Below are 27,916 nucleotides of genomic sequence, written 5' to 3'. Positions count from 1 at the left end.
GGAACTTCACACCAGCTTCCCCAACAGGACCTGCAGCAGTTACTAATGTCTCCACACGAGAGGCCAAACATGCCTATTAATACAATATATACAGACAAACCCACTCCGGAACGAGCCCACAGGTACAGCCAGTCCCCCCCTCCCCTACCCCCAAAAATAACCAAACACACCCAAAGTGCATTTGTTGTGTTTATATCAAAAAACGTCTTTTTCTTCTGAAAGATTGGCCTGCAAGTCTGTTTTACCATTTAGTAACTTTTTTAATATAGTTTATGAAAATAAATTATACAGCAACTATTTTAATAAATTAAGCACACAGAAAAAAAAAATATGAGAAAATTAAGCAAAGCTGCATTTCTGCCAAACGGTGGTTGGACAGTGCCGGGGGCCTGGCTAAACCCTCCCTCCTCCCCGCGCTCGAGGGCCGCGGGAGCAGGCGCTTTCAGCCCGCGTGGGGCTGAACCACCCCGCTTGCTACTGCCCTCAAATTTGTCGAGATCAGTGATATTTGCCCATTTCTTCTGCTCCCATTTTTCACATGGGAGTTCAAATCCAGTGTTACATAATGCTCGCCAGTCTTCAAGTGGTTTTTGAAAGAAGAAGGGGGACACGTCCCCCTGACGGGGGGGGGAACACGTCCCCCATCCCTGGGGACACGCCAGGTCAGGAACTCGGGTCCTGCCCGCTCTGTTTCGCATGGAAGACTCTGGATTACAAGGGAGTTACCAGGAAAGTGTGGCCAAGAAGGGGAGGGCTATAGGTTTTATTCAGAGCACATTAATAAAAACCCTTCACCCCTGAAAGCCAAGGTGACTCAGACACATCTGGGTCCCCAACGAGTCCTCCAACCTGCAGGCTCAGACCTTAGGTTCAGTTTGGAGGGTAAAATCATTGAAATGTCAGATCTTAACCATGAAGAACAAAGGGCAACAGCCAGTTCCCTTCCTACTGAAAGCTGGAAAATCCCTTTTGCAAACCCGGCTCTTCGCGATTCTCCCCCAACAGCTCCCAGACAAGACTTCAGCCCCAAACGCCTGCACCAGAGCCTCCCCGGCCGGGGACGCAGCCCCCGCACCTCTGCTTCCAGCCGTCTCCCTGCACGTGCGTGCTCACGGGGCGCAGGCACAAAAGGACACAGGCCCCTGTTAAGACACTTTTAGGGTCTTGGAATTGGTCAGATATGTAAGATGGTGCCACGCGTCTGGCAGGACATAACTGCTTTCGACACCACGCTTTGCTTCTCCACCTCTGACGTGAGCACTTTAGGCCGTTCCTACCCTACCAGCCGCAGGTCTTAGAGCAGTTAAGCCAAACCAAGCTCAGGATGGCTTCGTTCCCGTGCTTTAGCCCCAAAAGCAAACCAGAAACTTCCACGTGAGAAAACTGTACTGGCACAAGGCAGAACGCGTCAATGAAACTGGTAAGCCGACACGAGAAGGCCACGACTGATGCTATCCAGGACGTGAGAAGCAGCTTACCAGAGGGTGAAGTCAACGAGGAGCAGAAGTCCCAACACGGGCGATGCGCAAAGGCCTCTGCGAAGCCTCTCGCCTCGAGGCCGGGAGCCAGCCCCAGCCCCGCTAGCACCTTCCCACCGATGCTGCACCGCTCGAGAGCTGCGTCCGCACCGGCCCCGCACCACGCGGGGTGACACCCGCTCGGGGACAGGGGTGCCACCAGCACCGTGCAGGCGATGCCTGCTGCAGTTATTGCAACACGAACGAGTTGCAGTGGGCTCAGAAGTGCATCTACAGCAGGACAGGTGCTGCTCAGCTTCCACTGCTCTTACCTGGCAGCAGTCGTGTTTCACTCGGTAACGGCAGCAAGCGATGCATTCAAACCCTGGCTTGGCGGCTGGCTGCTTTCCAAACCCACGCCTTACTTGTAAACACGCAGATGTTTCCACATCACTGGGAACAGCTATTTCTTCCCTCTTCCTGTAAAAATTCACTTTCACATTGGGTCATCTTCAAGATGAAGTCACACCCAATACTCATGAAACAGCTGCCTCAGTTTGCATGAATTTTGCACAGCAGGAACAAGCCATATCCCCACCTTGAAACACTGCTGCAGCGAAGAGAGATGGAGGCACGTACAAAATAGCTGGCTTAAGCAAATCGTGCTATGGGATCCTGTCAACTTGATAAAAAGGTACACCATACAGCTGGAAACTCTGTAACCCTCAACCACGAGCACCTGATCACCTGAAAAAGGAGCTTTTCCAAATGTACTTTCTACATTTTTATAGTCTGTTTCATGGTACATCTGTCTCCTGTCCCTGATTAAGTAAGGGAGGAGGAAGGCAATAACCTCTACAGAATTCAAGGTTGGACAAAGGAGGCTATAAAAAAACCTTTAGAGGCAGCAGGATGACAGCACCCTTCAGAACTGGGTAACCAGGTGGAGAAGAGCCCTAGGAAGGCTGAAGCGCATCTGCTGCCCTCATCAGAGCTGACCCCACTACTCCTGCCCGATGCAGATCAAGAGGAGGGTCTGGTACAGCCACAGCTGACACACCGAGAGCATGAAGCAGCTGTGTCCCACAGCCCCTCATTAAACACCTGAGGATGGGTTTCCCATCATTTCAGTTACTACGAACAACTGACCAAAAGCCTTGCAGAGATCATGATACCTGTCCAGAGCAACTTGAAGACAGGTAAAAATCTTGGCTCCTCCCTAAAAAGAGGATGATGGGCTGTGATCTTTCAGTTTTTGCCACCAGCAGAGATCTTTCTGCTCAGATGCACACAGCAGAGCATCCGACCTTAAGACACCTTACTGCCAGGCTCAAAATAGAGCTAGAGGTGACCAACACAAGGCACAAACCATGTGCAGCACCCAGAGCCCTCGTTAGCTGGCCTCAATTTGGGAGAAACACTGCCCCCACTGTGCACGAGCTTCACATGGCAGAAGCAGCTCCAGCCTGTTTGGAGAACGCCTCTCAAGGACAGTAACAGCAGACCAAACACAGATTATTCTGTTATTACCCCAAAAGCCTGGCTGCTTCGTCAACAGCTCCTAATGCTGCGCAGCTCCATCTGCCCTCGCGACGCAGCTGCTCAGCAGGAACACGGCAGTAGTCGCATCAAGCTTTACGTGCACTTAGGGAAGTGGAGCATTAAAAAGCTACCGCGAATGGCAGAGCGCGAGAGCGGCACAGCGCATTTCTCCCCAAACCAGCCACCACCGTGGAGCAGTTTTGTGTGTTTTTACCCATGCCCAGAAGGCTCCCAGCTCCCTCGCAATTCCAGCAGACGCAGCCAGCAGAACACCATCGCTCTTCCACGGGCACCGGCCCACATCGCCCTCGTATCTGTATCTCCAGAGGTGCTTTTTTGGAGGGGAGCTTTAGGAGACATTTGCACTGGGCACACTGTTGCTTCGCTGGCACAGACTCAGACACTTGAGGTGTCAGACCACGCTTGGCTCGCAGGAAGATTTTCCTTTCCAGTGTATGAAAAAATTGGAAGATTCAAATCCTCAGTGCACAGAACAGTCGAGATGCAACAGGGCCACGTGCCTTGATATTGCTGAATGAAGAGTCTCATGTGTACGACTACATGGATGCTTTTTTCCAACATTCGCCCAATTTGCTGTGCGTTTCTTAGTCTGAGCAATTGCATTTTTTGCAGGCTACACCGGTAACTTGGTATGAGCTGCAGATCTTCAGCAGAGGGAAGGGAACGCAGCAGTGGCTATAGGGGGATGGATGCCTGACCCCTCCATGGATAGGGCACGTTAGCTCAGATTTCACCAAGGGTCAAGATATGCCACGCAGCATGTCCTGGGGGCAGCTACCCCTTCCTGATATCCACTGCCCCTGACATGCAGCACAGTCAGTAGCAAGTAGTGTCCGATGAGGTATTTCTACAGATTTTGAAGCTTAGTTATTGGTTTCATCTGGAAGTCAAAATCCTTTTCATTAAAAAAGCAAAAACAAAAACACACTTGTTTCCAAGACTGAAACAGAGGCCAGAGGTGATGGTTAAGAAAGGGAGGCCAGGATTTGTTAGCACCCTTTGCAGCAACACTTGGCAGAGGCAGACAATCAGGATTTTTCAAGGTTGCTTTAAGATCCACATGACTGTGCCTAATTCAAGGACATAGATGATTCTACAGGGCAAGAACAAAGTCTTAACAGCTCCTGAACGACTGCATCCAGCTCGCAGGGCACCGACCTCAGCAGCGCAACAGGCTGATCAGAAGACCCAGGCCACACACAGCATCACATTTTCAGACCACACCGCTGCACGACAGAGCATTTGCTTCGCCCAGGTTGGGAGCACCGGAACACGTGTTCATTTACGTAGCGTGGGAGGTAACATCCTTCTCAACGAGACTTCGCAGCATCACTTAGGGCAAACATTTAACTCCACCACGAAATGCAAACTCTTTGCAGCTGCTGCGACGGATGGAACAGCAGATCAGGATGCTAAGGGCTATAAGTATTACAGCCAGCGCCAAGCCCGGAAATGCAATAAGAGCTATCGATTCTCTTTTTACTGTTTCTGAATTGCTGTGTTTCCATGGGCATCCCAGGGAGAGGAGGCGGCTGCAAGCAAGCTTGCAGAGAGATCAGAGGTCATCCCAGAAGTATCCTCAGTTATCTGCTTCTTGCTCCGAGCCATGCCAAAGATGCCTCCTAATGCCCAGCAACTACTGATCAAGATCCTTCACACCTCAACCACCCGCTTCATTCACAGCTTCAGGAGAGCGCCAGCAGAAAGGTTAAGAGAGCATGTCCCAAGGCTCTGCAAGACTGAGATTACTTTAGCAAGTACCTTTGGTCCATGGACTGCAGCAAAGCTGTTGCTACCTTCCACTTATTACAGAAATTCTGAGCAACTGCAGCTTGCAGCTCTTCAGCAAAATCTTCCAGTGTTTGCTAAGTGGAACGATGCTTCTTCAGAAGAGCGCCCTGTGCTCCCCAGTGCAGCAGCAACCACTCCATTTGGCAGAAGGCTCCAGGACATCCAAATGGCTCATACGCTCTTCCTTCCTTGGACTTAACTCACATAGGCATGCAGGACCGCCCTGCAAATCCAGTTGCAAAACTCAGCCCAAGACTCAGTTTGGCCCTTGTCTCCAAAATCATAGAAAGCAGGGCAGCTGCACAGCTGCACGCTGTTCAGAGCTCCATATCCCCAGAGGTTATTCTACATAGCTGCACATGAATCCGGCTCAGTCTGCCTCCAAAGCAGCTCTCTGGCTGCATCTCCTTTTGGTGAGAGCCAAAGAACAGTCTTACCATAATGCCTAGAGCAGATCTTCCCAGAGAGTCCCCCTTCTCTCTCTTCCCCCTACCTTGAAGTTTCCAAGGGAGGACAGTAAAATTCAGCTGATCGTAAGACAATATTTCCCATGCTGAAAATAAACAAAAAAAAATGAAGACATCAAAAATAAAACTTTCAAAAAATCGTAAATAGTGCCATGACATTCTTTGTTCTGCAAGGAGTCCATGAGCTGGGCTCAGCTGTCTCCTGAGACTTCCTCTCCCTCAGCCAGGAGCCGAGGCTCTTGTTCCTGTTCTGCTGTGCTTCTTAGGAGTCTTGAACCCTCTTCTGTATATAAAGAGCTTGAGAGCAGAAGTCACACTGCAGAGGCAGGCTTCACTTTCGTGTGCTTTGTTCCCACCACAGCCTGACTTGGGCTACAGGATGGCAACAATCCAATTCCTACTGGGAGAGAGGAGAAGACAGAACAAACAGCCTGCTCGATGCAACAGAATCGACCCAAACCGGAGCCGGTTTGGCACAAGAGCAAAGCTCCCTCTGAGGAACAAAGGCCTGTGCAGGTACCGAATAAGGACAAGGAAGTGGCAGAAGCCCTGTCCTTTTAGCTAGGATCATGTTTCCTTGGCAATGAGATGGAACAGACCAATTTACCCCCGATTCCATAGGATAGCACATGGACCAGCAGCGCACGCTTACCATCAGTGACAGCAACAAGACGGGAGAGGCAGCCTTGCTACGTCGAGGATTCGGTCTCCTGCTTCTGTTTGGAGATCAGCTGAGCTTCCTTCAGTGACAGATACACCTCTTCTTGGGGGTCGTAATAATAGAACTTCCGAATGTAGGAGATCAGAGGCCTGAGAAAGGTACAGACACAGGCTTTAACAACAAGCCACAACCAAACCAAGCTCTAACCAGCCTCTTCCCCTGCAGCCCATCCAGCGCAGTCACCAAACAGGAATTGAACTCCTAAGGCTGTGCCATTGACGGGAAACACCTCATGCCCGAGCTGGCCACCCCTCCGGCCTGCTCAGCTGCTGCTGTGTCCCTAAAGCCCACAGGACACTTAGCCTGCTGTCCCAGGGCTGAGGAAGGCAACTGCTCCTTCCCAGAGCCTTTGCTACCGATACAGATTTTTTTCTCGCTGCCTGCTGTGGTGGACATCAGCGAGGAACCAGAGAGAGGCATTCCCGGCCCAGCCCTGGAGACTCACTTGGGCAGTGGGAGCTCTGGGATGTGGTCTATGCGAACCAGCTGCCTGATCCGGAAGCGGCAAAGGTGCTGAAGGGACTTGACATTGCTGAACCTGGAGACTGGATACAGGAGCTGGACAGGTGTTGGAGGGAGACCTGAAAAAAACCGCAACATTGGAGAACAGTGTTTTATTAGAAACAAATCAAACCACTACAGATTCACAAAGAAAAGGTGGCTTTTGCGAACCAGAGCTCCTGCAAGACTGTATCTAGATGGCAGGAAAACTTCCCAGAAGTCCATTGCTTTGAAATTGCTTGGAAATGGCTAGCCAAACTTTCCTTGGGCAATCCCCCTTTGACTGCCAAAGCCTCTCCAGCCTTCCTCACAAGCAAACGACACTTCCCTCCAGCTAACGCAAAATGGTGACTGTGGTAAAGCAGATTCTGGGACACTTGGCTCCTAAACACCTCCCTCTCCAAGGATTAGTAGATGGAGCATCACTCTATACTGAGAAGCAACAGGCCTTTGAAAGCCATCAGATTTCAAGGATGGAGAAGGAAGTAAAAGGGAAAAGGCAGGCAGCAGGACTGGCGCATAGGCTTTGCTCTGCCTAACCCTTTGGGCAGTTCTATCAAGGCAATAAAAAGCGGGGGATTTGGTCAAGCTCAAGCTGTGCGAGAGTTGCTCATTCGTGGGGTCACGAGGCCGGGCACACAGGCAGAGGCAGCAGGGGTTTCCACCAAGCCAGCTCCCCACGCAGAGAGCAACCTTGCATGGCTGAAAGCAAGCTGCATCCAGCTGTCCCCCTCCCCACAATCTCCTCCTCCCCCAAAGTTAAGGGCAACAATCGAGCCCACAGAGCCAAGAGGTCAGCAGGAGCACTAGGAAGGATCTTTGGGAGCTGGGTTCATTCACAGCACAAGGTTTTATCTGTCTTTACAGAAGGATTCAAAGCTAGTTACACTCTAACCCCCTCCTGCTGGCTTGTCTCTGAAGGCAACGGAGTGAAAGGAGAAAAGGGAAAGCTCTTCACACTAAGATGGGCTCAAAACTGCTCCAGGCAGCTCAGGAAGCTGTGAGCCAGCTTTTGAGCGCACGAAGAACAGGAATCAATTGAAGGCTGAACCCCCCCCCCACCCTTATTCTCCTACCGAAAAGGAATTAGCCTCTGGGAGCTCCGCCAGCAACTGCGGGGACGCAGCACGAGTTCTGCACGCTGTGCTAGCCACATGCCTCGCTGCCAGCAGCCAGCTGCGTGCTAGAAACAGCCCCTCTCCTCGGAGGAGCAGTTAACATTTCGGCAGGAGAAGAGCACTAGCGAGCACACTGGGGAGCTGCAGATCCTAAATACCCTCCCACTAAAGACTGGGCATCAGTATGACACTGGTTTTCACGGATCAAGGCAGGGCAGCTGCAAGGAGCGCCCAGGCCCAGTGCGGAGGTGCAGGATCTGGAGAGAGCGGCACGACCGACCGGCAGTTTGCAGAGGGGACCAGAGCCAGGCAGCAAGCGACTCCGCAGCAGCTATGCAGCATTGCTTGGTGGGGATTTCTTCTTTTTGGAATATGCTTTTTAGAGCAAGTCCTTTCCATTAAGATATTTGCCTGGAGTTCTACAAAGTCTGCAAAGCCCTATTCCTGAGGGGAAGAGATCTCAGGATCAGGGAGGTAAAGTATCTTTAATGTTTAAGTTCAAGAATTTTTATGAGGCAAGGTACATTGCAAAACTAGCTTTACAGTTCTCTCCTCCCACCAAAGCATGACCGTGCTATAAATCAGCGTTGCAGTTATGGGCAAACTCTGCGGCAGGGGGCAACACTGAACAAATCCGAGTTAAAATTCCAGCTCTGCTGTAAGCTCTGCAGGCACCGCTAAGCAAGTCCGAGCAGGCCTCGAGCCTCAGCTCAATAGGAGGGAATATCGCATCTCTCCTCCCCTTCGGTCTCTTTAGGCCAAAAACTCTTTGGGAGTCGATCATCTCCATGTAGACATGCTACAGTGCCCCTAAGAGGCGCGGGCTGCAGATGCAATGACAGTAAGGACAGGCAGCAAATTTATTATAATTTCATCTGCAGATTTACTGCAAGCTTCACACTCTTCACAATCCTGCCCCTCTGTTTCAGGCTCTTTCCGTGACCTGTTTTACCACGGCAGTGTTCCAGTTTCTCCTCTGTTCTTTTCTTCCCAAGCATCACCCTTTTCCCTCACTCCAACTTGCTCCCCACTGTTGTTTTCTCTCAGATCTCTTCCCTCTCTTGCACATTGGATTTTTCAGTTAACTTTCAGATGCGTAAAGAAGGATGAGCCAAAATCAGAATCGTTTAGATACAGAAGACACTGTCCAGTTGCCAGACTGGATTAAGCAGGAGGGAGATGCGAGCCCATTTAAGGAATTGGGCTGGTGGATGGGGGAAACAAGCATCCTGCAATTCCAACAGTGTATAAGCAAACATGCTTCAACAAAGCTTCACTTACACTCCCTCCCGGCTTGCAAGCACCTGCCTGTTGATGTACTCTGGCACCACGGTCCCCCCAGGGACTCTGAATCTACAATATCTATTGCTTGAGGCTCCCATTTAGCTCACCACTTGGAAATGCTCCCACACATACACTCCGTTTAATATCTTTCCCCTCAACAGCCCCAGGTGGGTTTCAGCAAAAGGATAACCGGGAAACTGCAAAGTATGGAGCAGTCTGTAAGAAAAGCAGTGCTGAGACTGGGGGAGTGAAGAAAGCTGAGTTTTAGCAACCAAATAATTGCTTGTTGAGGAGGTAACTTTCCAGCCTGCAGTTTACAGCTCCATTAGTTGCAGTGTTCGATGGTACCATGTTTCTATACACCCGAAAAGAAAGGCTCAGGAAGTCTCTTTAACAATACAAGTATTTGGTGCAGCTGCCAAGCGAGGGATCTGCTTCTCAGGATCATATCAAAAAGTCAAGGGGCAAGGATGCACACCATGACATGACTTGAGAGCAGCAGACCAATGCCACATTAAACAGGCCCTTAGGACACATCAGTAGCGAATCGCAGAGCAACAAACGTCACAGACTTAGAGCACAAGACTCACCTGGAACCCTGGATCGGAGGAAGTAAAGAAACTTCCCATTTTTTGAGTGCATAATTGCTCTCTTTATGAACTCCACCACAGACTGGCAGCGGTCTTCAAATTTGGGGTGGCACCACAGACTGAAGGTCCCTTCCAACAGAACAGAAAGGATTTCACGTTACAGGAACACTGGTGGCAAGAGCAGACATTTGTCACAAGTTACTGCCTTATGCTCTCAAAGACCAGGCGACAGCCCCCAGCAGAGCAGCACCCCGGCCGGATTGCCCGAGGCTGACAACTATTTCTCATGAGGCTGGAACGAGGCAGGGCACTAAAGACAGACCAGTCACATCTGCCAGCAAAGATGCTGTCCCCCTGGACCCGGTGCTCTCCAAGAGCTAAGGACAGTCTGAAAGACCTGACAGTATAACCACCACAACCCAAGCAGAGCTGTAAGGCATGCTTGCCTGAACGTGCAACCAGCCTGCAGTGACTGCTGCTTGCTGTAAACTACTGAAACGCATTTCAGCACAGTATTAACAAACACACCTGCTGCTCTGCAGCAACACAGCAGCACCTCGCTCAAAGAAAGAGTGCATTGGAGAAGTTAAGCCCACATGGACAGGTACATAATAACCAGGGGTTCAAGTGCTGAAGCCCTCTTCTGCCAGTCCTGCTGCTGCAGAGAAGCACATTTATTTCAGAGCAGCCCCATATTCTTGCAGACTGTTTCGACTGCCTTAATTCAAATTACTCTCAAGCTAGAACCAGGGATCAAGAAACACCAACGTGATCCTCCCCTACGCTGCCACTTGACGCAACTTATGCATTAAGCTCAAGTAGCAAACACTGAAACTGGAGAGGCAACACAGGGAAGGCAGGCTGCTCTCTAACCTGCTTAGAGATCTCTAAATTGGCTAGTTTAAGCCTCAAGTCAGACTATTCTCATGATATCTGTGCTGCAACCAGACTCCCTCCTCTCTGCACTAGCAAGCAGCCCTATTTATCCCCCTGCTTGCCAAAATGCTACCTGTGTCCCCCCCGCCCCCCTCTAACTCCCCCTCTAGCTGCAAAACATAGCCCGAGTCAAGAATGATCCTCATGACACAGGATCTGCTGAGATCTGGCAGCACTCTGACAGGAGCCGACACTGAACACAGCTTCGCCAGGAGGAACAAAACAGAAACCACGGACTAGGATTAGGATGGAGCCTCTCCGGCAGCCAGATGCGAGCTCCAAGCCTGCCGAGGGGGCAGATTCCAGCAGTAGGTGTGTTGCACAACTCGTCTGCCCAAGTGCTGTAACTCAAAGCCAGAAAGCCGGCAGAGTGACCTTGAGAACACTCTGCACCCCTGGAAAGCCTCACGCTAAGGAGAAGGCATAACCGAATCACAAGCACCCAACAGGTAAGTGAGCCCTGGGACTTTTCGGCTGCGCGGCTCCTCCAGCAGCATCACAGCCTCTGCAGCACCAAGCTGTTACAGGAAAAACTAAGAGACAGCTCTGTAAGATGTCCAGAGCTCACGGCTTTCTACGGTATGGATAGAAACCAGCACTAGAGGGGCCACACACAGCCCACAAAGTTTAATCTGCACTTCTTCCCCCTCCAGTCAGGTCTGGCAGGCTCTGCTGGGAAAGGTACCTCTCACTCCCCCATGGACCTCTTTGGGGGCAATGATCTGTTTAACACCCGCTAAACATTTGGGATCAGAAAGCAAAGAAAAATAAACAATTCCTCCTGGGGACCACTGACTTCAGATCTGAACGCATCTACCGGCCACTTTTAAGGGCTCAATAGAGAATCACTAGAGTGGAAACGTTACTGCACAAACATCCCTCTCCTCTCCCCAACCTGCCTACTCAGCTTTCCAAAGAAAAAAAGACAGTAAAGAAGTTCTCATTTCCGCCTCTCATCTACCTGAAACCTGAAGGTCAAACATTTATCTATTTACCGATCCCCTAGCCCCACCATTAGTCATCTCCGTTGGTTTATCAGAGTGCTCCGCTCTGCAGTTTTCCACTCCGCCGCAGCACATTCAGCAGAAGGCAGCCGGTCCTGGGTGGGAGCACAGGGCTACCAACACAGACCAAAGCGCTGGATCCAAGAGTGGAATCCTTGATTCACCGTCATGACCAGGAATGCTGCTCTAGGGAAGGTGGCAGCACCAACTTTCAACTGGTGCATCCAAAAATACAGAGGAGAAGGAAGGACATGTGGATAACAGGCCATTCGGGCAGAGAGAAGCTCCTGGAGTGGAAGTATCCCACATCTAAAATAAGAAAACCTGAGCAGCAGCAAAGAAAGTTTGCTCCAAAGCTCAACTATGAAAGAAATATCCACTGTACAAAGAGCTTCGGATCTCCTTGAGCTGGAAGTGCTTCCTGGTATTTCTGTAAGGAGAGGGGGATGAAAATATCCTTCCCTCTTATGCAATGGTGAGGGACAGGGGAACAGCTCTAGATAGACTGGAAAAATGAACCAGCATTAATTGTCAGAGGGGCTCAAGACTAGAAGCACTGCCAGGTTTGTTAGCTCTACCCCAGCAATGCTGATGGCAGGGAGGGGAAGACAACAGTAGTATCCCTAGTGCAGGGGCAAAAAGGTGAAAAAAGATGAGCTTTGCTCAGAAAGGTTGCAAACCACTGGTTTCTCCAGCAGATTGGCTGGGAAGCCTTGGAACCCGTTATTTGCAGGCCCATTTAATGACAGTGCTACACAGGCACCTATTACTAAAGGCTGCCCACTGGTTACAAGGCAGCTGCAAAAGTCTTGATAATACCCTCCCCTGGTATTATATACCACCCCTGGTGCATTGAGCCTCTCAGGCATTTTATTCCGCCTCAGGGCAGCTGTCTGCACAAGTGTTTGGTATAGAAAACCACATTTGAAGATGAGCAGAAAAAGTACGCAGGCGAGGTGAGAAGTAGCCCACGTGAGAGGCTGAGCACAGCAGGAAAAAAGTGTGTAAACAACATGCAAGGGGTTCTCAGAATAAAAAAACCCACAACAGTGGAACCAAAACCTCAGCCTGGCACGTAGCACAGCTGGTGCCACTGCTGAGCATCTCTTGGACAGCGTTCAGTGGAAGAACAGAGTGAGATGACAAGGCATCACATCAAGAGATCTCTTCTCATTTCACAGGAAAACGAGCTTCATTTTGGGAATCACTGACAACTACAAGTGATGGGCCTTGCTGTACATCACCTCTCAATCACGCAGGATCTCAGAAACCTTGTCATCATTCTGAGTCCAGTTTTCCAAAACAAGGCATGAAGAGAGGCACACAGAGCTCCTGTACTGGCCAGTTTTTCAGAGTTATAAATAGGGTTTATAAATATAAATTTATGCTGCCTGAGGCATTAAAAACTGAAGTCAAGTACAAGTTCTAAGGCCTCTTGCAGAACTCGACACAAAAGCAAAGACATATTACTGCAGCTCCCCCTTTTCTGCCATGTCTGTGCCCAGAGCGTTGTTTTAGGCCCCAGAGCTCAGACTGGACCATAGCCATAGGCTCCTGGTTGTCGGCAGCATCCCAGGAACTCCCTGTGGCTCTCACCTCTGTAGTGCTCCATTCGGGTGTGATGGGTGATGCCCTGTGATCGAAAGCTCAGGCTCAGGATGTAACGGGGGTCAGAACTGTCTCGGACCAGAAAGGACCCGTCTGGCTTCCCCTTCAGCTTCATCTCTGCATCCTCCCAGTTCATCGGCCCCCAGTACCAGCCACACTACCGAAAGAAAGAGACGGTCAGAATGCCACTGGACTACGAGCAGCCAGATTTTAACAGCAGCCAGAGACGCAACACAATTTGCTCATCATTAATTGACTTTAAGGGTCAAAGAGTAGTTGTATTCACCCAGGAATATGGATGATGAGGACTCTCTGCTCCTGGATCAGTGTGCCATCACATCCCCTACCACAAGGGCTACGAGAATAACTGACACTGACACTCCTTCCCATGCACGCCAAAACGCTTTCGTGGGCTCACCAAAGACTCACTGGGAGAAAGCCAGGGTTTTGGGGGTTTTTCTGTCCTATCCTAATCTTATGCTCCCGGGTCTGTAAAAGAGACCATCAGTCCCGAAAAGCAGCGCCTACCCCTGCAGCCTAATAGTGCACATCCTCCTGCTACGGGCCCGTCCTGCTGCCACCCAGCCACGTTAACGTTACCTTTTCCAGTTCTCGCAAGCTGGCCGCGAAGCTGCTCGAGTCTGGGCGGTAGAGCGGGCACTGCAGGTGCGGGGCGGGCTGGCTGGGCACCGCCTCTGCCGGCCTGAGAGGGACGATCCGCGGGAACGCGTCTGCGGAGGGAGAGACGGGCCGCGCCACGGTCACTGATCGAAAGCTAATCCAAGGAATAAACCGCCCCGTCCCCCCCGGACGCTCTCGGCTCTGGAGGTCAGGGCAGAAGCGGCAGAGCCGAACGTGGAAGAGGAACCTGGACTGACCGGGGAAGGGCCGTGTCCTTGTGAGGGACACCGGGCATCGCGACCTGGCTCTTCCAGGGCGACTAATTCGGTGCCTTCACCTGCTATTTCTTTATGTCAGCTTGGAGGGAAGCGCCAGGCAGCACTGACTGAAAGGAATTAAAATATATGCTAACATCTTAGCTCCTAAAAAAAGGGGCAATTAAAACCATTTGGGTCCTGAAGGATCGGACACAACCTCATGTACCGTTGATTTGGACCACACAATAGGCTGGCTGTCAAAGCTTGGGGTCCTCCACTAAACCCTGCTCCCGAGGCCGTTTTCTGACATTGTGACACTAGTCAGCAAGAAGTTCCCAACACCTCGCAGGACTCACAGGCCAGCCTGCAGCCAGGACCAGGCTGGGCCGTAATTCTGCCAAACCCAAGAGGAACCAGAGAAAACAGGAGATGCTGAATTGAGGATAAAACTAATGTGATTACAAGCTTCGGTAAAGCCACTGTGGGCAATAGAAAGAGCCACACCACATGGGAAAAAAAAAAGGCAGTGTACTGGGGTCAAGAAACCAGAGCCTTGACAACCGTAAGTGAGCATTTAACAAGGTGAGCAGGACTGCATGACTGGAAGGGGGCAAAGGCAGCAGCACTGTTGCTCTTAAAGCCTTAAGCGCAGCCTTAAAGTTTACCAAGACAAAAAACGTAACTCCGGATCCCTGAAGGGAAAAACGGGAGCCTTGCTGCTACAGCTAAGCTGACCTGGGGCATGGGGTGGAGGAGGCGGAGGCAGAGGGAAAGACTGCAGGGAGGACCCCATCGGACCCACTAGGACAGATGTAGGCAGCGTCCCACTGATATCATCTAGAAGAGAACAGAGGCAAGAGAGATTCAGGAAACAGGAAAGCGAGCAAGCTCTGCGCTGCCGAGCCCCCGACAACACGGCACGAGCAAACCAGCACTTAGCACTGCTTGGGAAAGGGGAAGATGAAGCTTTTCACTGACAGCTCGTGATCTTCCACTAGCTTCTCCGAGAGCAGGTAGCTGTTGCCACTTCAAACTGGCTCATCTTCAGTTTACTTGGAGGCTTACACACACACACGCACACACTCACATGCACTCCTAGAACCAAGAAGTTAACTCGCAGCCCGGGCATCTCGATGCATGCAGCTTGCAGCACAGGACAGGCACTGACAGAAGATTGCACAGACATGACATGGCCCTGGCACGTGCAGTTTAAGCTGCTGTTTATTCAGGCTGACTTTACTCTTCCCAAACTCCTCCCGGGCAGAGAGAAACCTCCTCCAGAGAAGGATGCAGAACAGCTAAGCCAGGCTCCCGACATCCTCCCAAGGAGCCTCTGCTTCCACAAACTAGGGAGCACAGAAGGGAACCGGCCTCGCTCGGCTCTGGCTAGAAAGCAGGGAAGTTTCCGAAGGCAGGCGTAGCAGAGGACACGCTAGGAAATCAGCATGTTAAAGTCCCTCCTGGCATTGCTCTGCCATGAGCCTCCCCTCCTGGCTGGTCTAAGAGAAATGCCGAGGCCTTCAATGAACAGCAAGAAATCCTCTGTCAGGGAAGGGTAAGCGGGCGTGTTACTAGGTCGGATGAGCAGGCAGCAAGCCCACCGGCAGGGACCCTCGCGACCCTCCTCCTACGCCGCGGCACGGAACCAGCGGCCGTCCCTACGCTCCCGAACCGGCACGGCACGCTCCCGACGCAGGCACGGCACAGTACCTAGCAGGCTGAGGCTTCTTCGTGGCGGAGGCGGAGGAGTCGGAGGGTGAGGGGAGGTCAGTCCTCGCTGAGAGATGTCCACATCCACTAGTGACACTGTTTCACCTGAGGGTTGGTGGAGCGAGACCGTTAGAATCGCACCCTCGCCAAGGCATGCACAGGCCAAGCACAGGGAGGGAGGGGAAGGGAAGGGGCTGTAACTGGAAGAAATTTGGAGGACAGTTTCCACCCAGATCAAAGGTCTCCTCATTAACTGTTTGCAAACTGAATTTTTCTGTTGCACTGATTGAGACATTGATCAGCTCTGCTCCTGCAGCCCAAAGGTCAGGCCCTAACCAACTGCCAGGCTTGAGGAAATGATAAATACCGATACATGCTACTGAACCCAGACTAAATCCAATATCAAGGGGATACGATGAGGAAGGGGCTACAAAACCTTTTCATCATCGAGTTAGTGTGACATGCAGAGCTTATCAGTGATGCACAACGGTGGCACCTCGTCTAATTCTTGGGAAGGGGGTTCACAGACCTACTTACACAACAGTAGGTACCACTTAGCACTAAAGTCTTTGAGATAGTGTTCCTATTAATTCCAAAAGGTGTTTGCCTACAGATATCTTAAACAATCAAAAAGAAACACCTTTTGCCTGAAAGGCCATGAGGGTACCATCTCTAAAAATTAACAAGGGAGCTGGACAGGCTTTTACATCAAATAGCCACAACACGCCTGTGTCTAAAGGTTCTGGAGCCGGGATACTGCTGGGGGAAAATAACGACACAAAGAAAGATGGGTAACTTAAAAAGGAGAAAAGCTTGAGATAAACTAATGTGAGAGAAATAAAGCCATTGAATCAAGGCTAAAGCATCAGTCTCGGTACTGGACTGATACAGGGTGAACAGGAACACACCTACTTTCTGAAGCGAGGGCTAAGCAGCATCGCCACAGCCAAGGCACTTCTCCACAGTCAGTCTACTCTAACCAGGCACCCATGAACCACCAGCACCGAAAACAAATCATTACAAACATGTAAACTATGGTCTCAAGGACAATGAAACTTGCTGCCGTAGATTCCAATTCCTGTGGGCCTGTAGCTCCTCTTCTGCTCCAGATACCGTAACACAGCTTCACCCGATCTCTTGATAATACCTGACCATGCATTAACCAGGCACTACAGATGACAATATTGACTCAGCTTCCCTGTTTTTAAAAAGCCTATCTACTAATAAACAAAGTTAAGAGAGGTATTTAGGGTTGTTTATCCTCCGAGGTACTTTCTCCCTGCGGGATTTATGGGTGTGAACACACACACAGTTTTCCACACCTAGAAAATAAAATGGCAATGTAGGTTGGATGCATTCGTCTCGTACAACCAAAACGTGACAAGATTAAGAAGGGTTGCAATAATTCAGCTTTCAAATGCTTCCTAATTCAGTAGGAGCCAAAACAGCAGGCTTCGGTGCTCAGTGGACACAGCACTCCTCAGAAATGCCCAAGGAGAGACCATGAAATGCTAGAACGGCCTTCCCAAGGAGAGTGTTGTTACTCCCACTCCACCCTTACGCTGAATCTGAAAGCAAATCACCAAGAAATCCATGCAAGCTGGTCCAGCCGTTCAAATTCGGTCCCCCTTTCGTGGTCCCTGTCTGGGGAAGTTGCCTATACAGCAGCTATGTGGAAAAAACAAAGAACAAAACCAAAAAACCCAAGGCCTCTGCCACACAAGCGTAGGGAAGCCAACAGCAAACCAAAGCAATTCAAGTTCAGACACTCACTTTAGGGAAGCTGGCATGGGCCACGGTCTTCTGCAAATGAAAAGCTCCTAAATGGGCATTGGCATTGACTTGCAGAAATCAACATAAGTCATTTTAAAAATAGTCAATAGTATAAACTAACATTTAGTCAAATCAATCTCCCAAATTAAAAGCAGAAAGTTATTAATTCCAGGTTCTGCTCTGTAGTCTTTTCTGAAGAAAAGATACTTCGCGCCACGCACATCTGGATGAACCACCCCCATCGCCAGCAGCACGCATAAGGACTACAGATTTTACGCTCACAGCAAATGCTCCTTCCCCTAGCAACAGCTGACAAAGTGATGAGAGCAGCTTTTGCTTTAATCAGCCTCGATTTGCTCAATAAATGCACATGACACTTACAGGAAGCCAGTCACATCATGCAAGGAACAAGTCCTCTGCCTGATACCCCACTACCAAGACATCAGCTGAAGCGATATCCAAGATCAGAACGGAGGAGAGAACAAAAAGCACTATAGTTTAATTAGCCCCAAATTACTCCATTTCTGAAAGAGCTGAGTGAATCATGCAACTAAAAGAAACAGGAGGCCCTGATCAGAAATTTTCAGTTACTGGTTTCAGGCAAATCAAATGAACACTCTGCCTTGAAGGTCACTTCTCTGAAACATGAGCCACTTTTCAGCAAGAACCTCCACGGCTTTCCAAAGAGAGGGCTCGAACCCTCGCTCAGGAACACAGAGCGCACACCAGCACCTTCCCCAGGCTCTCCAAGCTTTCAGACACCTAAACCCACAGCGAGAGGTGGCCTTCAACTCCACCCACCGGGTTTTCCTAATACTGCTAACACTACGCAATCAAATATTTTGATTCCTCTACCCTGCAAATCAGATCCTTAACATTTATTTACTTTGAATCTGGCTTTTGTAACAGGCTGTGCAAAACTGTAACTGATAAAACTTGCATAAAAAAAATTCTAAGGTCATGAGTAAATATTCAAGACAGGAATCTCCCAGGTCAGTCCCAAGCCCATGGCGAGGACCGCTTTGACTGCAAGCGCACAGTGCACGCAACGGGCACTCGATGCCTGACTGCAACCTCTTCGTACTGCCGCTTTCAGCTGCGAGTAAAGCAGGACTTCCCCCCTCGCACCGTTTATAAAGCAGCCAACTTCCCCACGGCAGAAAAGGGAAGGACAGAAAAAGCCGCGGGAAGTGGGGAGAGAGGGGAAGCACGCAGGGGAGCAGCGGCTGAACGAGAGGGATCTTCCAAACCCCTCTGATACGAACAGCCCTGAATGCAAGAAGGATCTTTGCCTCCAAGATCACACTCAAACCCGCATTTCAGCAGGGGAAATTGCAAAGTGCCCACATCAGTCATGCTCTTCACAGTTCTTCTTGTTTGGAGTTTTAGGCCAAGTAGGACAAAACAGCTATCCACAGACCCAGGTTTACACGGAGGAAAGAGCCATGTCATCTGTCTGGCATTAAGCATGTACTGCCCTTTTCATAGCAAAATGAAATGCCATGCTGTAAATCTTCCCCATTCTTACCTGTGAAGAGGGGGCTGAAAACGACCGGGGAAAAGGCACTTTGAGTTCTCGTCAGTCTGTGTTTCCTATTGGAAATAAAGAAACATCGTGAGGAGAGATGGGAAGACCCAGTGCATCCCAAAAGAAGAAAACATCATTTGATTTTCTCAAACAGGGAGAGTCTTCACCATTATTTACCAAAGTCGGAGACAGTTGAACACTGCATGTTTATTCAATTCCTAGAGTGGTGTTTTGGCTTAAGGAGAACAGTCAACCAGTAAAGCTTGGTCTCAATCCTGCTGCTAAGCAAATCTCTAGGTAATTAATAAAGTCTTTGGAAAGAAAAACCCCAAGCAAGTATGGTAACTGAGCCAAGAAGCTGTTTCACAACAGACATCACACTATTTCTCTAGATCAGACATTGCCAAATGCCTTAGACAAACAGGTTAGATCCCCGCACAAATATGGGTTGTGCCTAGAGCAAGCACATGAAATGCCCTCACGCTCCGAGTTTGGAGGATACCGTTGCCCCAGAGCATTTCAGAAGGCAGGTGGAGGATAGGCAAGCAGACTTAGAGCCATTGGGATGGATGGAAACAGCTAAAAATTCACCTCTGACGAGGACCTGGAACACCTGTGAAGTTTCCTTTCCAAAACACCAGTTCTAAAGCACGCTGCAGCTAGCCCTGTGCTCTCACTGCGCTTTAAACCAACCACTCCTTTCAGCACCTTCCCTAGCACAGTTCCTGAGGGCTTCGTACAGATCTACGCAGAGAAAGTGCTAGTAACTGAGGCAGGGTCTGGGTCCCCCGGGACTTGAGTCCACGGCTGAGGTGAGGACAGGAACCAGTCTCACTAGCAGACCTCTCTGCTAGAAGCCAGGTTGCAAGAGAAGGTCTTGCAACGGAAAACAAGAAGAAAAAAAAAAGCTGTCTGACTTGGCCCACTATTTAAACCAGAAGCCCTATTTATAGGCCACCCAACTGTAGTGGTATTTTTGTACAGCAGAGGCTGACCACGAACTGTTTCAAACGAAACCAAAGTGCGGTCTAGCGAGGCTCCAACCTCACACAGAGGTGCTTTACCCACGCGAGTCGGCCTGCTCAGCCCTCGGCTTGCAGAACCCTGCCAGGCCCCAGGTTCCCGCTCCAGAGAGTAGGAAACACAGCGGTGCCAGAAACTCCCTTACGTATAAAAAGGGAGCGCAAGAACAAAGCTGAATGTAACGGCAGCTCTCCGGCGTGCCACAGCTTCTGGCAAAGGTCCCTTGGTATCTGCAGTCCCCGGCGCAGGCCCATGCCACCACTGACCAGTCCAGCATCAGCTGTGTTAGTCCGTAGGGCTGTCCTGGGCCAGACGAGGTCACTCCCAGTTAAACGCTCAGACTGGGCTGTGCTACCCAGAGGACGCGGTCCCACTTCATCCGGGCAAGTGACCGTACCAGAGATCTGCACGAGCTCGGAGAGCAGCTCTGCTCACCCCTCGCCATCGCAGCAAGGGCCACGACCGCTCCTGTCTGGGAGAACACCCCGCTCCCACCGCAAACAGGATTTCACAGGGCTGACGCTTCTTCGTAGACTTCCTCCTTGCTCTTCAACTTTCTCCCAGCAAGCGCTTGAGACAAAACCTCAAGCACAGTTTGTGTGCTGTGCTTCAGCCACCCCGTTCCACAAGCAGCCTCCCAGGAAGCCCAGACAAAGCTCCAGAGAAGAGCGGCTGGGAGCAAGGGATCCCACCCGGCAGCAAGGATTGCACCGGAGACGCAACTTAGCCGACCTACGGGGAGAAGAAATCCGAGCTCCAGTCTCACGCTGCCATGCAATAGAGCCCCATTTGAGCGCAGAACAGATGCGTGTGCCCTAATCTTTCCACGGGGAACAGCAAACGCTCCTCTCCTTTCTATCTGAACAACGCCAGCAACTTCATTGGGTCACACAGCTGCGAAAAAATATTTAATATTGTAAGTTTGCTCACAAAAATATTGAGAAAAATCATCTGGATATATAAAATTCCATCAAAATATTCAGAAGTGTTTTGACTTTGAGCTTCTCACACCTATCTGAGGGTTTTGTTCCCAGAACACCACCATGCACCAGCTGCACGTGCACACACAAAATTACATTTCTGCACTGATATCAACCAGCCTTATAATCTGGTAGCAGGTTTTGTTCCTACCCACTAAACCACACAGAAAAGAGAACTGCTGGCATTCTGCTGTTAGCAAAACAGCTACGCGTATGCCAATGTTTTATGGCCATTGACAGACTTCTATGATTTCTCATTTCCAGCAAGCTCACATCTGCAGCAGGGTGAGAGCAAGAAATAATTCACGTGGATTGAATCTTCCACTTTACAACTCAATCTCCGCCAAACTCTTATACTTCCTCTTCCTGCCTTTAAGTTCTGCAGTCATCTCCAAGCGATGCTGAAAACCATGGATAAGTAATTAAGCGTGACCAGGACCTGAACGCTGCAGCACCAGAAGAGCAGAGCCCTGCAGCACTACACAAAGCCATACGTGGACACTGCCACGCACAAATACCGCAGACGGACTCTGCACGGGATCCATACGGTACAGAGAGCCAGCGGGGGAACCCCTTGAGTTCGATCAAATCAGGATTTTAGGGTCAGCTACCCTCCAACTCAGCGATGCCTGAGGCAGCCACCTTAGAGACCGCACTCTGCACAGCCAGAGAACATGCCGACTTCACTCATTCTAAAGCAGTGGTTTTAAATGTCCTGTTAACACCCTCTAAGGCAAGTCTTATCCAGCCATCCAGACTAGCTAGGTGGTACTTTATGCATATGATAACAGGGACACTTGCTAAAAACCTCAGAAGGTCAGGTCACCAATACTGCAGAGCAACTCGCTCACAAGACTCGGGTACCAACCTGGCACCCGACCTGCAGCAGCAGCCCAGGTGCATCCGCACAGAGCCGTCTGCGCGACGGGTGCCTGAGCCTGCACTGCCCCCTTCCCCCCTCCCTCCGATCACCCTGAACTCCGTGCCAAGCTCTGTGCTAAAAACTGCTTCAAAAAAAAAAAAAGCAGTTTCAGTGATGCAATATTTAAATATCAACACTCAGGCCTGGGGGTGGGGGGAGCAGCCAGGTATCTCCGCATTTAGTTTCAGTCTAAGTCTCCTGCAGCTCAGCAGAACCCAACTATTGATTTCAGATAATGGGGCTGGTTTCCTTTTTAACTCTTGCTACGTGCGGGAGGCAAAGCTGTACTGTGCTGCCTTGGGGACTGACACCACTCCGGGAAGCCTGGGCAGCAACTTCAAATACAGGGAATTCTGTTTCCCAGTAACGTTTTTTTAAAAAAGAGAGTTGTGCTAGATAAACACCCAGTGCGGACCGAGAGCACCGTTCCCCAGGTGCCGGTCAGGACGCAGCGGGCAGCCGCGAGCCGGATACGAGAGCTCCGTAGCGAGCACAGGCTTTAGTTAACCCTAGAGCTGGCTCTGAACTCAGCAGAGAGCCCTTCCCTCGCTAAGAGGGTCAGCAACCCCCCCATCACACTGGACAGCATCTGCTGGCATGATTTTAATGCATCAAGTCTAACGAAGACCCTGGCAGAGAGCCGAGCTGCTGCACAACGCACCCATGACCAGAGGGACTTGAAGACTGGGTTATCTTCTAACGGTGACCAAGGAAATATCCAGGTCGCTACCTACCAAACGTGCTGCCGGGCTAGGGCGAGTGGGAGAGCAAAGGAGACCTCGCGTCCCCCTCACATCAGAGGGGCAAAGCGCCCGCGCAGGCTTGGGTGGACGTCTACAGCCCAACTCTTCCAGGCCGACAAGAGCAAGGCCACGTCCCCTGAGCCAGCGGGAAACGTCTCACCAACGTGCAGCCTCCCGGCAGCAGAGCGAACCGACACCGAGGGCAGCTGCGAGGCACCCCTTACCCCCAGCACAAGGGCAGCAGTCCCCCCACGCCAAGAGCACAGCCCGAGTAAGCCAGACTTCCGCAGCACGAGGACGCTCAAGAAACTGGAAGCAGCAAAGAGGCCCCTGAACCACAGCAGCTGCTGCATCAGGCACCTTGAACTAACCTTTGTTAAAATACTGCCTAATTAGTGCAGCAAATTCCACAATGCTGGAGCGCGAGAAGTCAGCACTTCCACCAGCAGTGACCATTAAATTCTCCGACAAAAGGAAACACCCGGGCAGCAATATGGTTCTTTTCTGCTCCAAATCTGTTAAGACATAACTGCCAATTTTACGTCATCTTATTTCAACGCTGTGAAATCCTGAAGGCTCCTTGCTCTTGTCAACGAGAAGAACAAGGAACGAACAAGCCACAAGAACGTTAACAAAATATTATGTCATGACAGGCAACCCGACTCTCTACTGTTTGGGGCACATTAGTCATTTGTGGCAAGTGAAGCTCATCAGCCACAGTATAACACAGCTTCAACATGCCACGTGCAGGACCGAGCCTCCTCTCAGGAGCACGTTAACGCTAGCTAAGACACGAGCGCGTTGACCAGCTCCGGGGCTGCAAGCCGACACTGCAAGTCGGCACAGGAGCTCAGGCTACCTGATCCCAGAAGTCGTTCCCTGCTTCAAAGGGGGCAGTAATTTCGGCTTCTTTGCCTCCACTACAGCCTAGCTGCCTCCTGGCCTCCCAAACTGCACAGCCACCACAAACCAGTGCTCCGGTCACACCCGAGCGAAGGTCAGCATCTCCGGAGCAAACCCCAAAGCTTCCTGCTCGCTCATCCCAGATCTCCAGCTACACCCCGGGAAAGCAGAGGGATACCGTCCAAAAACGCCATGCAAGGGGGTGCAGTCAGCAGCCACGAGGCTCTGATACTCAAAGCCCATTCAATTATTTAATGCTGCTTCTGGGCTGACTAGAAACAGTTGCATAGACCTCAAACACTCGCCCTGCCTCCTCCTCCGTGAGGAATTATATTTCTTCTGCTGGAAAAGCTACAGTAGGAGAGAAAGTTTCTGTAGCACAGGCCCAGCTTGAAACCCATCCCGACACAAGTCGGGGGGCCGATAACGGATCAACGAGCCAGCGCTTTATCCTCTCCCACTGGTATCGAGCCGTTGACGTCTTCTACTGAACCACCCTCCTTTTGTCTCTGCCGTGAGCCCGGCACAGGGAGAGCAGCCAAGGGCTCCCAGAGCCGACAGACGCGGGGCAGGAACAGAGGGCTTGCAGGGTGCCACCAGCGCGAATAAATCAGATGGGACGGGATTAAGGGGAACTTGCTCCAAATACAGTTCACACAAAGTACAGCTGAACCAAACCACGCTTTTCTAAGTGGCTCGAGAAATCAGTGCCAACTTTCAAAACTAGCTACAGGATAAAAAAAGTTACTGTAGAAAGTCCTGGCAGTCCCAGACAGGGCGGCACAATTTCGGCAGCAGTTCAAAGCTCTGTGGTCCCTCAGCTGCCGATGGAGACCACACGCCTGCTGGCTTTGCCCAGGCAAGAGCAGCCCGACAGCGATGGCTGCTGTACCAAACTGCCAAGAGAATGAGAGCCGCTGGCCACAGCTGCTGGCAAAGGGCGGTTTTGAAATCCCACGCTGGGAAAAAGCTGTGGCTGTTGCTTCTGAGCGTCATAACCCAGCTGCAGCCAAAGAGACACAAGCCAAGCAAGTGCCCCAGCAAATAGTACAGGGAGCTCTGCATCCCAACCACCCCACGCAGACGTCCCAGGATCGGTCCCTCCAGCTTCTCCAACAAGCACACCTGGCTCCTCCGCACGGTGAAACTGAGCCAGCTCCTGGCTGCCAGCGTTTCCTCCAGCCACATCCTGCTGCGGAGCGTGGCGGGAATAAGAGAGACAGCACGGCCTCTACAGCAACGCGGAGCTGCTCCAAGCAAGCAGGGGTAGCGGGCTCTGCCTACCACAGCGGAGGTCTGAGCCTGAACATCGTATTGGCAAGTGTCAGGAAATCATTCGGCAACGCAGAGGAGAACGAGAGGAAACACAAGCGTCTTCAGTTGCACCTCGGTGTTTCTAAAGGCCGCTCTTCAGACACGGTACTTCCTCACCAAGCCAGCACCTGCAGAGTCCCCAGGGCACCGAGCAGCAGAGCTGCCTCTGAACCCACGATAACGAGCCGGGCTCGGCCAGCCGCTCAACACCCGAGTCGGCACACAAGCCCTCAACAGCCTGCCCATAGCACACAGCCGCACCCACAACCGCTGCCTAACGGGCAGAGACGCCAAGCAGCGGCCCGGCACGGTCAGACCTTAAACCCAGGATCGCTGCTGCTCTGGGCAACGCACGTTATAGAAGCCCCTTCTGCCCATGGTGAATCAAGAACCCATTGCTCCGTGAGTTCGGCTCCCAGACGTTTCTCCGCAGCCCGCTTTCCGGATGCGCCTCCCAAGGCGACACATTCCCCCTCTGCCTGCCTCTCCCGGGCCCGGGCTCCGCTTGCTGATCCCAATTTGAAGGACGAACCCTCGGCAGCTGCTCTGGGAGGCCCAAGCGCTCCTCGGGAGGGACAGACCCCGCGGTGCCGGCCGGGGAGCAGCGGGGACCCGCACGCACCTCGCGCTGGTTCTCCGTGCTGCGGCATCCCCTGCCCTGCGTCCTCCACCCCGCGGCCCCGCCGACTCTTGCGCCGTGCCCAGAGCCCAGCACGGACGCGAGCTGCAACCCCAAGCGCTTTCAGTAGGGCAGGATGCTGCTCATTCGCACAAACCCTCCTCCTCGATTCAGCTCCCGGCCTAAAAACCAGCCCGACCATCTCCTCCCCGCGAGCCCCACTCGGGCCTTTACCTGCCCAGCGCTTTGGGCCCCCCCGGCATGGCGCAACCCCCCCCCCCCCGCCCCCGGTGCACGGCGTCCTACCTGCCCGCCTCCGGCTCCCGGCCGCGCGGGCCGCACACGTCGGTGAGGCTCCCGGCCGAGGCGGGCAGCTCCCCGGAGCGGCGTCTCTCGGCGGCGGCGTCCCCGGCGGCCGAGGCCCCGCTGCAGCTCTTGGTGCGGAAGAGGCGGCTCAGGCGGAGCCTCAGCGAGCCCTTCCTGGCGCCGGCGGCCCCGGCGGGCGGCGGCGCGGCGCGGGCGGCGGCGGCGCGGGCGGCCCCGCGCGGCGGCTCCGGCGGGTCGGCGCGGCCGGGGCTGCCCGGCTCCCCCTCGGAGCAGCTCTCGGGCTCGTCGGGCTCCAGCGCCTCGAGCACCAGCAGCGCGTCGCTGGTCTCCTCGGCGGCGGGGCCGGCGGGCGGCGGCAGCAGGCCGAGGCAGGGGCAGCCGCCGGCGCCCTTGCCGCCCAGCCCGGGCTGCTGCAGCTCCAGCGCGGCCAGCTGCAGCTCCAGCCCGCCCGGCGGCACGGCCGCCCAGCGCGGCTCCGCGCCCCCCCCCGCCGCCGCCGCCGCCGCCGCCGCCTTGGGCTCCAGGGCGCAGCGGTGCCGCGGGCACAGCAGCTCGCCGCCGCCCGCCGGGCCCTCGCCGCCGCCCGCCGCCGGGCCGCCCTCCTCGCCGGGCCGCCCCACGTTGCGGAACACCATCAGCTGCGGCGGCGGCCGCGACCCGCGCAGCCCCCCGCCCGGCAGCGCCGCCGCCGCCAGCCGCGCGCCGCCCGGGCCGCCGGAGCCGGTAACGGCCGCGCCGCCCCCCGCCGCGCCCGCCTCCGGCGCGGCCCCATAGCCCAGCAGGCGGCTCAGCACCCGGTACGAGGCCGCCGCGGCCGCCGCCGCCTCGCCCTCCCGCAGCTCGGCCCGCTGCATCGCTACGGCCGCCGCCGCATGGTCCGCCGGGACCCGCCGCGCCGCCGCCGCCTCGCACCGGCCGCCGCCGCGGCTCCCTCCCCAGCGGCGACGGCCGCGCGCGCGCGCCGCCACGCCCCCCCACTTCCGCCGCCGGCCCAGGCCACGCCCCCGCGTGGGCCACGCCCCCCAGCCGCGAAGACCACGCCTCCCGCCGCGGAGACCACGCCCATCTGCGAACCAAGCCCCGCCCCCTGGCGCGCCCCTTCCACGTGGTTCCCCCCGCGGGTCCGGGGCCCCGCGCCGGGGGGACGCGGCGCTGCCCGGGCAGGCGGCGGCGGCGGTGGTGGCGGCGGGGCGCCGGGGTCTTCCCAGCGGGTCACGTCCCCCTCGAACCGCCGCCCCCGCCCGCGTCGCCGGGGCTGCCCCACCGGGCCGCCCTGGAGGCAGGGAAACTGAGGCACCCGGCACCGCGGCGCTGCCAGCCTGGCGCTGCCTCGCACGGTTGCTGCATGGCCCTGGCCCAGCTCTTGCACAGCTCTTGCATGGTTCTCACACGGTTACTGCATGGCCCTAGCACGGCTCTTGCACGGCTCTTGCATGGCCCTAGTACAGCTCTTGCACAGCACTTGCACAGCTCTTGCACGGCTCTCGCACGGTTACTGCATGACTTTTGCACAGCCCTTGCACAGCTTTTGCACGGCTCCTGCACAGCTGCCGCACGCCTCTTGCCCGGCATTGGTGCGACTTTCACACAGCCATCAGGCAGCTCCTACCACGGCTCTCGCACAGCTCTTGCGGGCGCCAAGAGCAGCCTCACGGCCCCAGCAGACACGGGCTGGAGGAGAGAGGATGAGGAGCAGCTCTTCCTCCCGTCCGCCCGCCGGCTGGCGCAGGTGGAGGTCACCGCCGCTTGCAGGTGCCTGAGCAGCCCCCCGTGCCTCAGTTTCCCCCTCTGCAAGCAGGAGTCACGGGTCGGACTCAGGCCCTGCTGGGGGGGCTGCGCGGCTGCTCCGGCCCCGCTTCCCCTCGCCGAGCCCCCTCCCTCGGCCGGGAGCCGGCGGCGGTGCCCTTATCGGGGCCTCATCCCGGCCGCGGGAGCGGGAAGATTCCCGGCCCCGTTGCCATGGCATCCCATCAGGATGCACTTGCATCACGGCCGGAGCCAGGGCGCACGTGCCGCGGGGGGGTCCCGGCCGGGGGCCTCAGTGGGCACCACGGAGGGCATCCGCCAGGCTCGCGCGGCCGCGGCGGGGCGGGAGGCGTGGAGCGGGGCGGGCAGCGCTCCGGAGCCAGTGACGTCCGCGCCGGCACCGGCGGAGG

The 27,916-nt window shown here is 53.6% G+C and overlaps 1 protein-coding gene across 3 annotated transcripts; it reads right to left on the bottom strand.

Annotated features, from left to right (window-relative positions):
• Positions 1–239: 239 nt before the first annotated feature.
• On the bottom strand, positions 240–26,736 carry SOCS7 (suppressor of cytokine signaling 7). Of its 3 annotated transcripts, XM_064524665.1 has the most exons (10): positions 25,740–26,732; positions 18,930–18,994; positions 15,629–15,733; positions 14,654–14,755; positions 13,641–13,771; positions 13,029–13,197; positions 9,493–9,621; positions 6,445–6,580; positions 5,931–6,088; positions 240–5,675 (listed from the first exon to the last, which is right to left on the bottom strand). In XM_064524665.1, exons 1-9 carry the CDS (start codon positions 26,612–26,614, stop codon positions 5,968–5,970), a joined length of 1,833 nt encoding a protein of 610 aa, XP_064380735.1. In that variant the 5' UTR covers positions 26,615–26,732; the 3' UTR covers positions 240–5,675; positions 5,931–5,967. The 3 variants fall into 3 exon arrangements, with proteins under 3 accessions (XP_064380735.1, XP_064380737.1, XP_064380736.1); XM_064524667.1 differs by lacking the exon at positions 9,493–9,621 and having other exon boundaries at positions 25,740–26,736; XM_064524666.1 differs by lacking the exon at positions 14,654–14,755 and having other exon boundaries at positions 25,740–26,731.
• Positions 26,737–27,916: the final 1,180 nt, after the last annotated feature.

The sequence above is a fragment of the Dromaius novaehollandiae genome, chromosome 22 (genome assembly GCF_036370855.1).
Source record: "Dromaius novaehollandiae isolate bDroNov1 chromosome 22, bDroNov1.hap1, whole genome shotgun sequence".
Taxonomy (NCBI): domain Eukaryota; kingdom Metazoa; phylum Chordata; class Aves; order Casuariiformes; family Dromaiidae; genus Dromaius; species Dromaius novaehollandiae.
The sequence above is the reverse complement of the archived record's forward strand: the minus strand, read 5'-3'. Positions and strand labels throughout refer to the sequence as shown.

Excerpts from the sequence above, each read along its gene's own strand:
- SOCS7 (XM_064524665.1), bottom strand. The coding sequence starts at position 26,614 with ATGCAGCGGGCCGAGCTGCGGGAGGGCGAGGCGGCGGCGGCCGCGGCG. Across the intron at positions 15,734-18,929 it reads TTTCAGCCCCCTCTTCACAG|GTGAAACAGTGTCACTAGTG; the intron begins GTAAGAATGGGG and ends ACCAACCCTCAG. Across the intron at positions 13,198-13,640 it reads GCTTGCGAGAACTGGAAAAG|TGTGGCTGGTACTGGGGGCC; the intron begins GTAACGTTAACG and ends TTCTTTCGGTAG.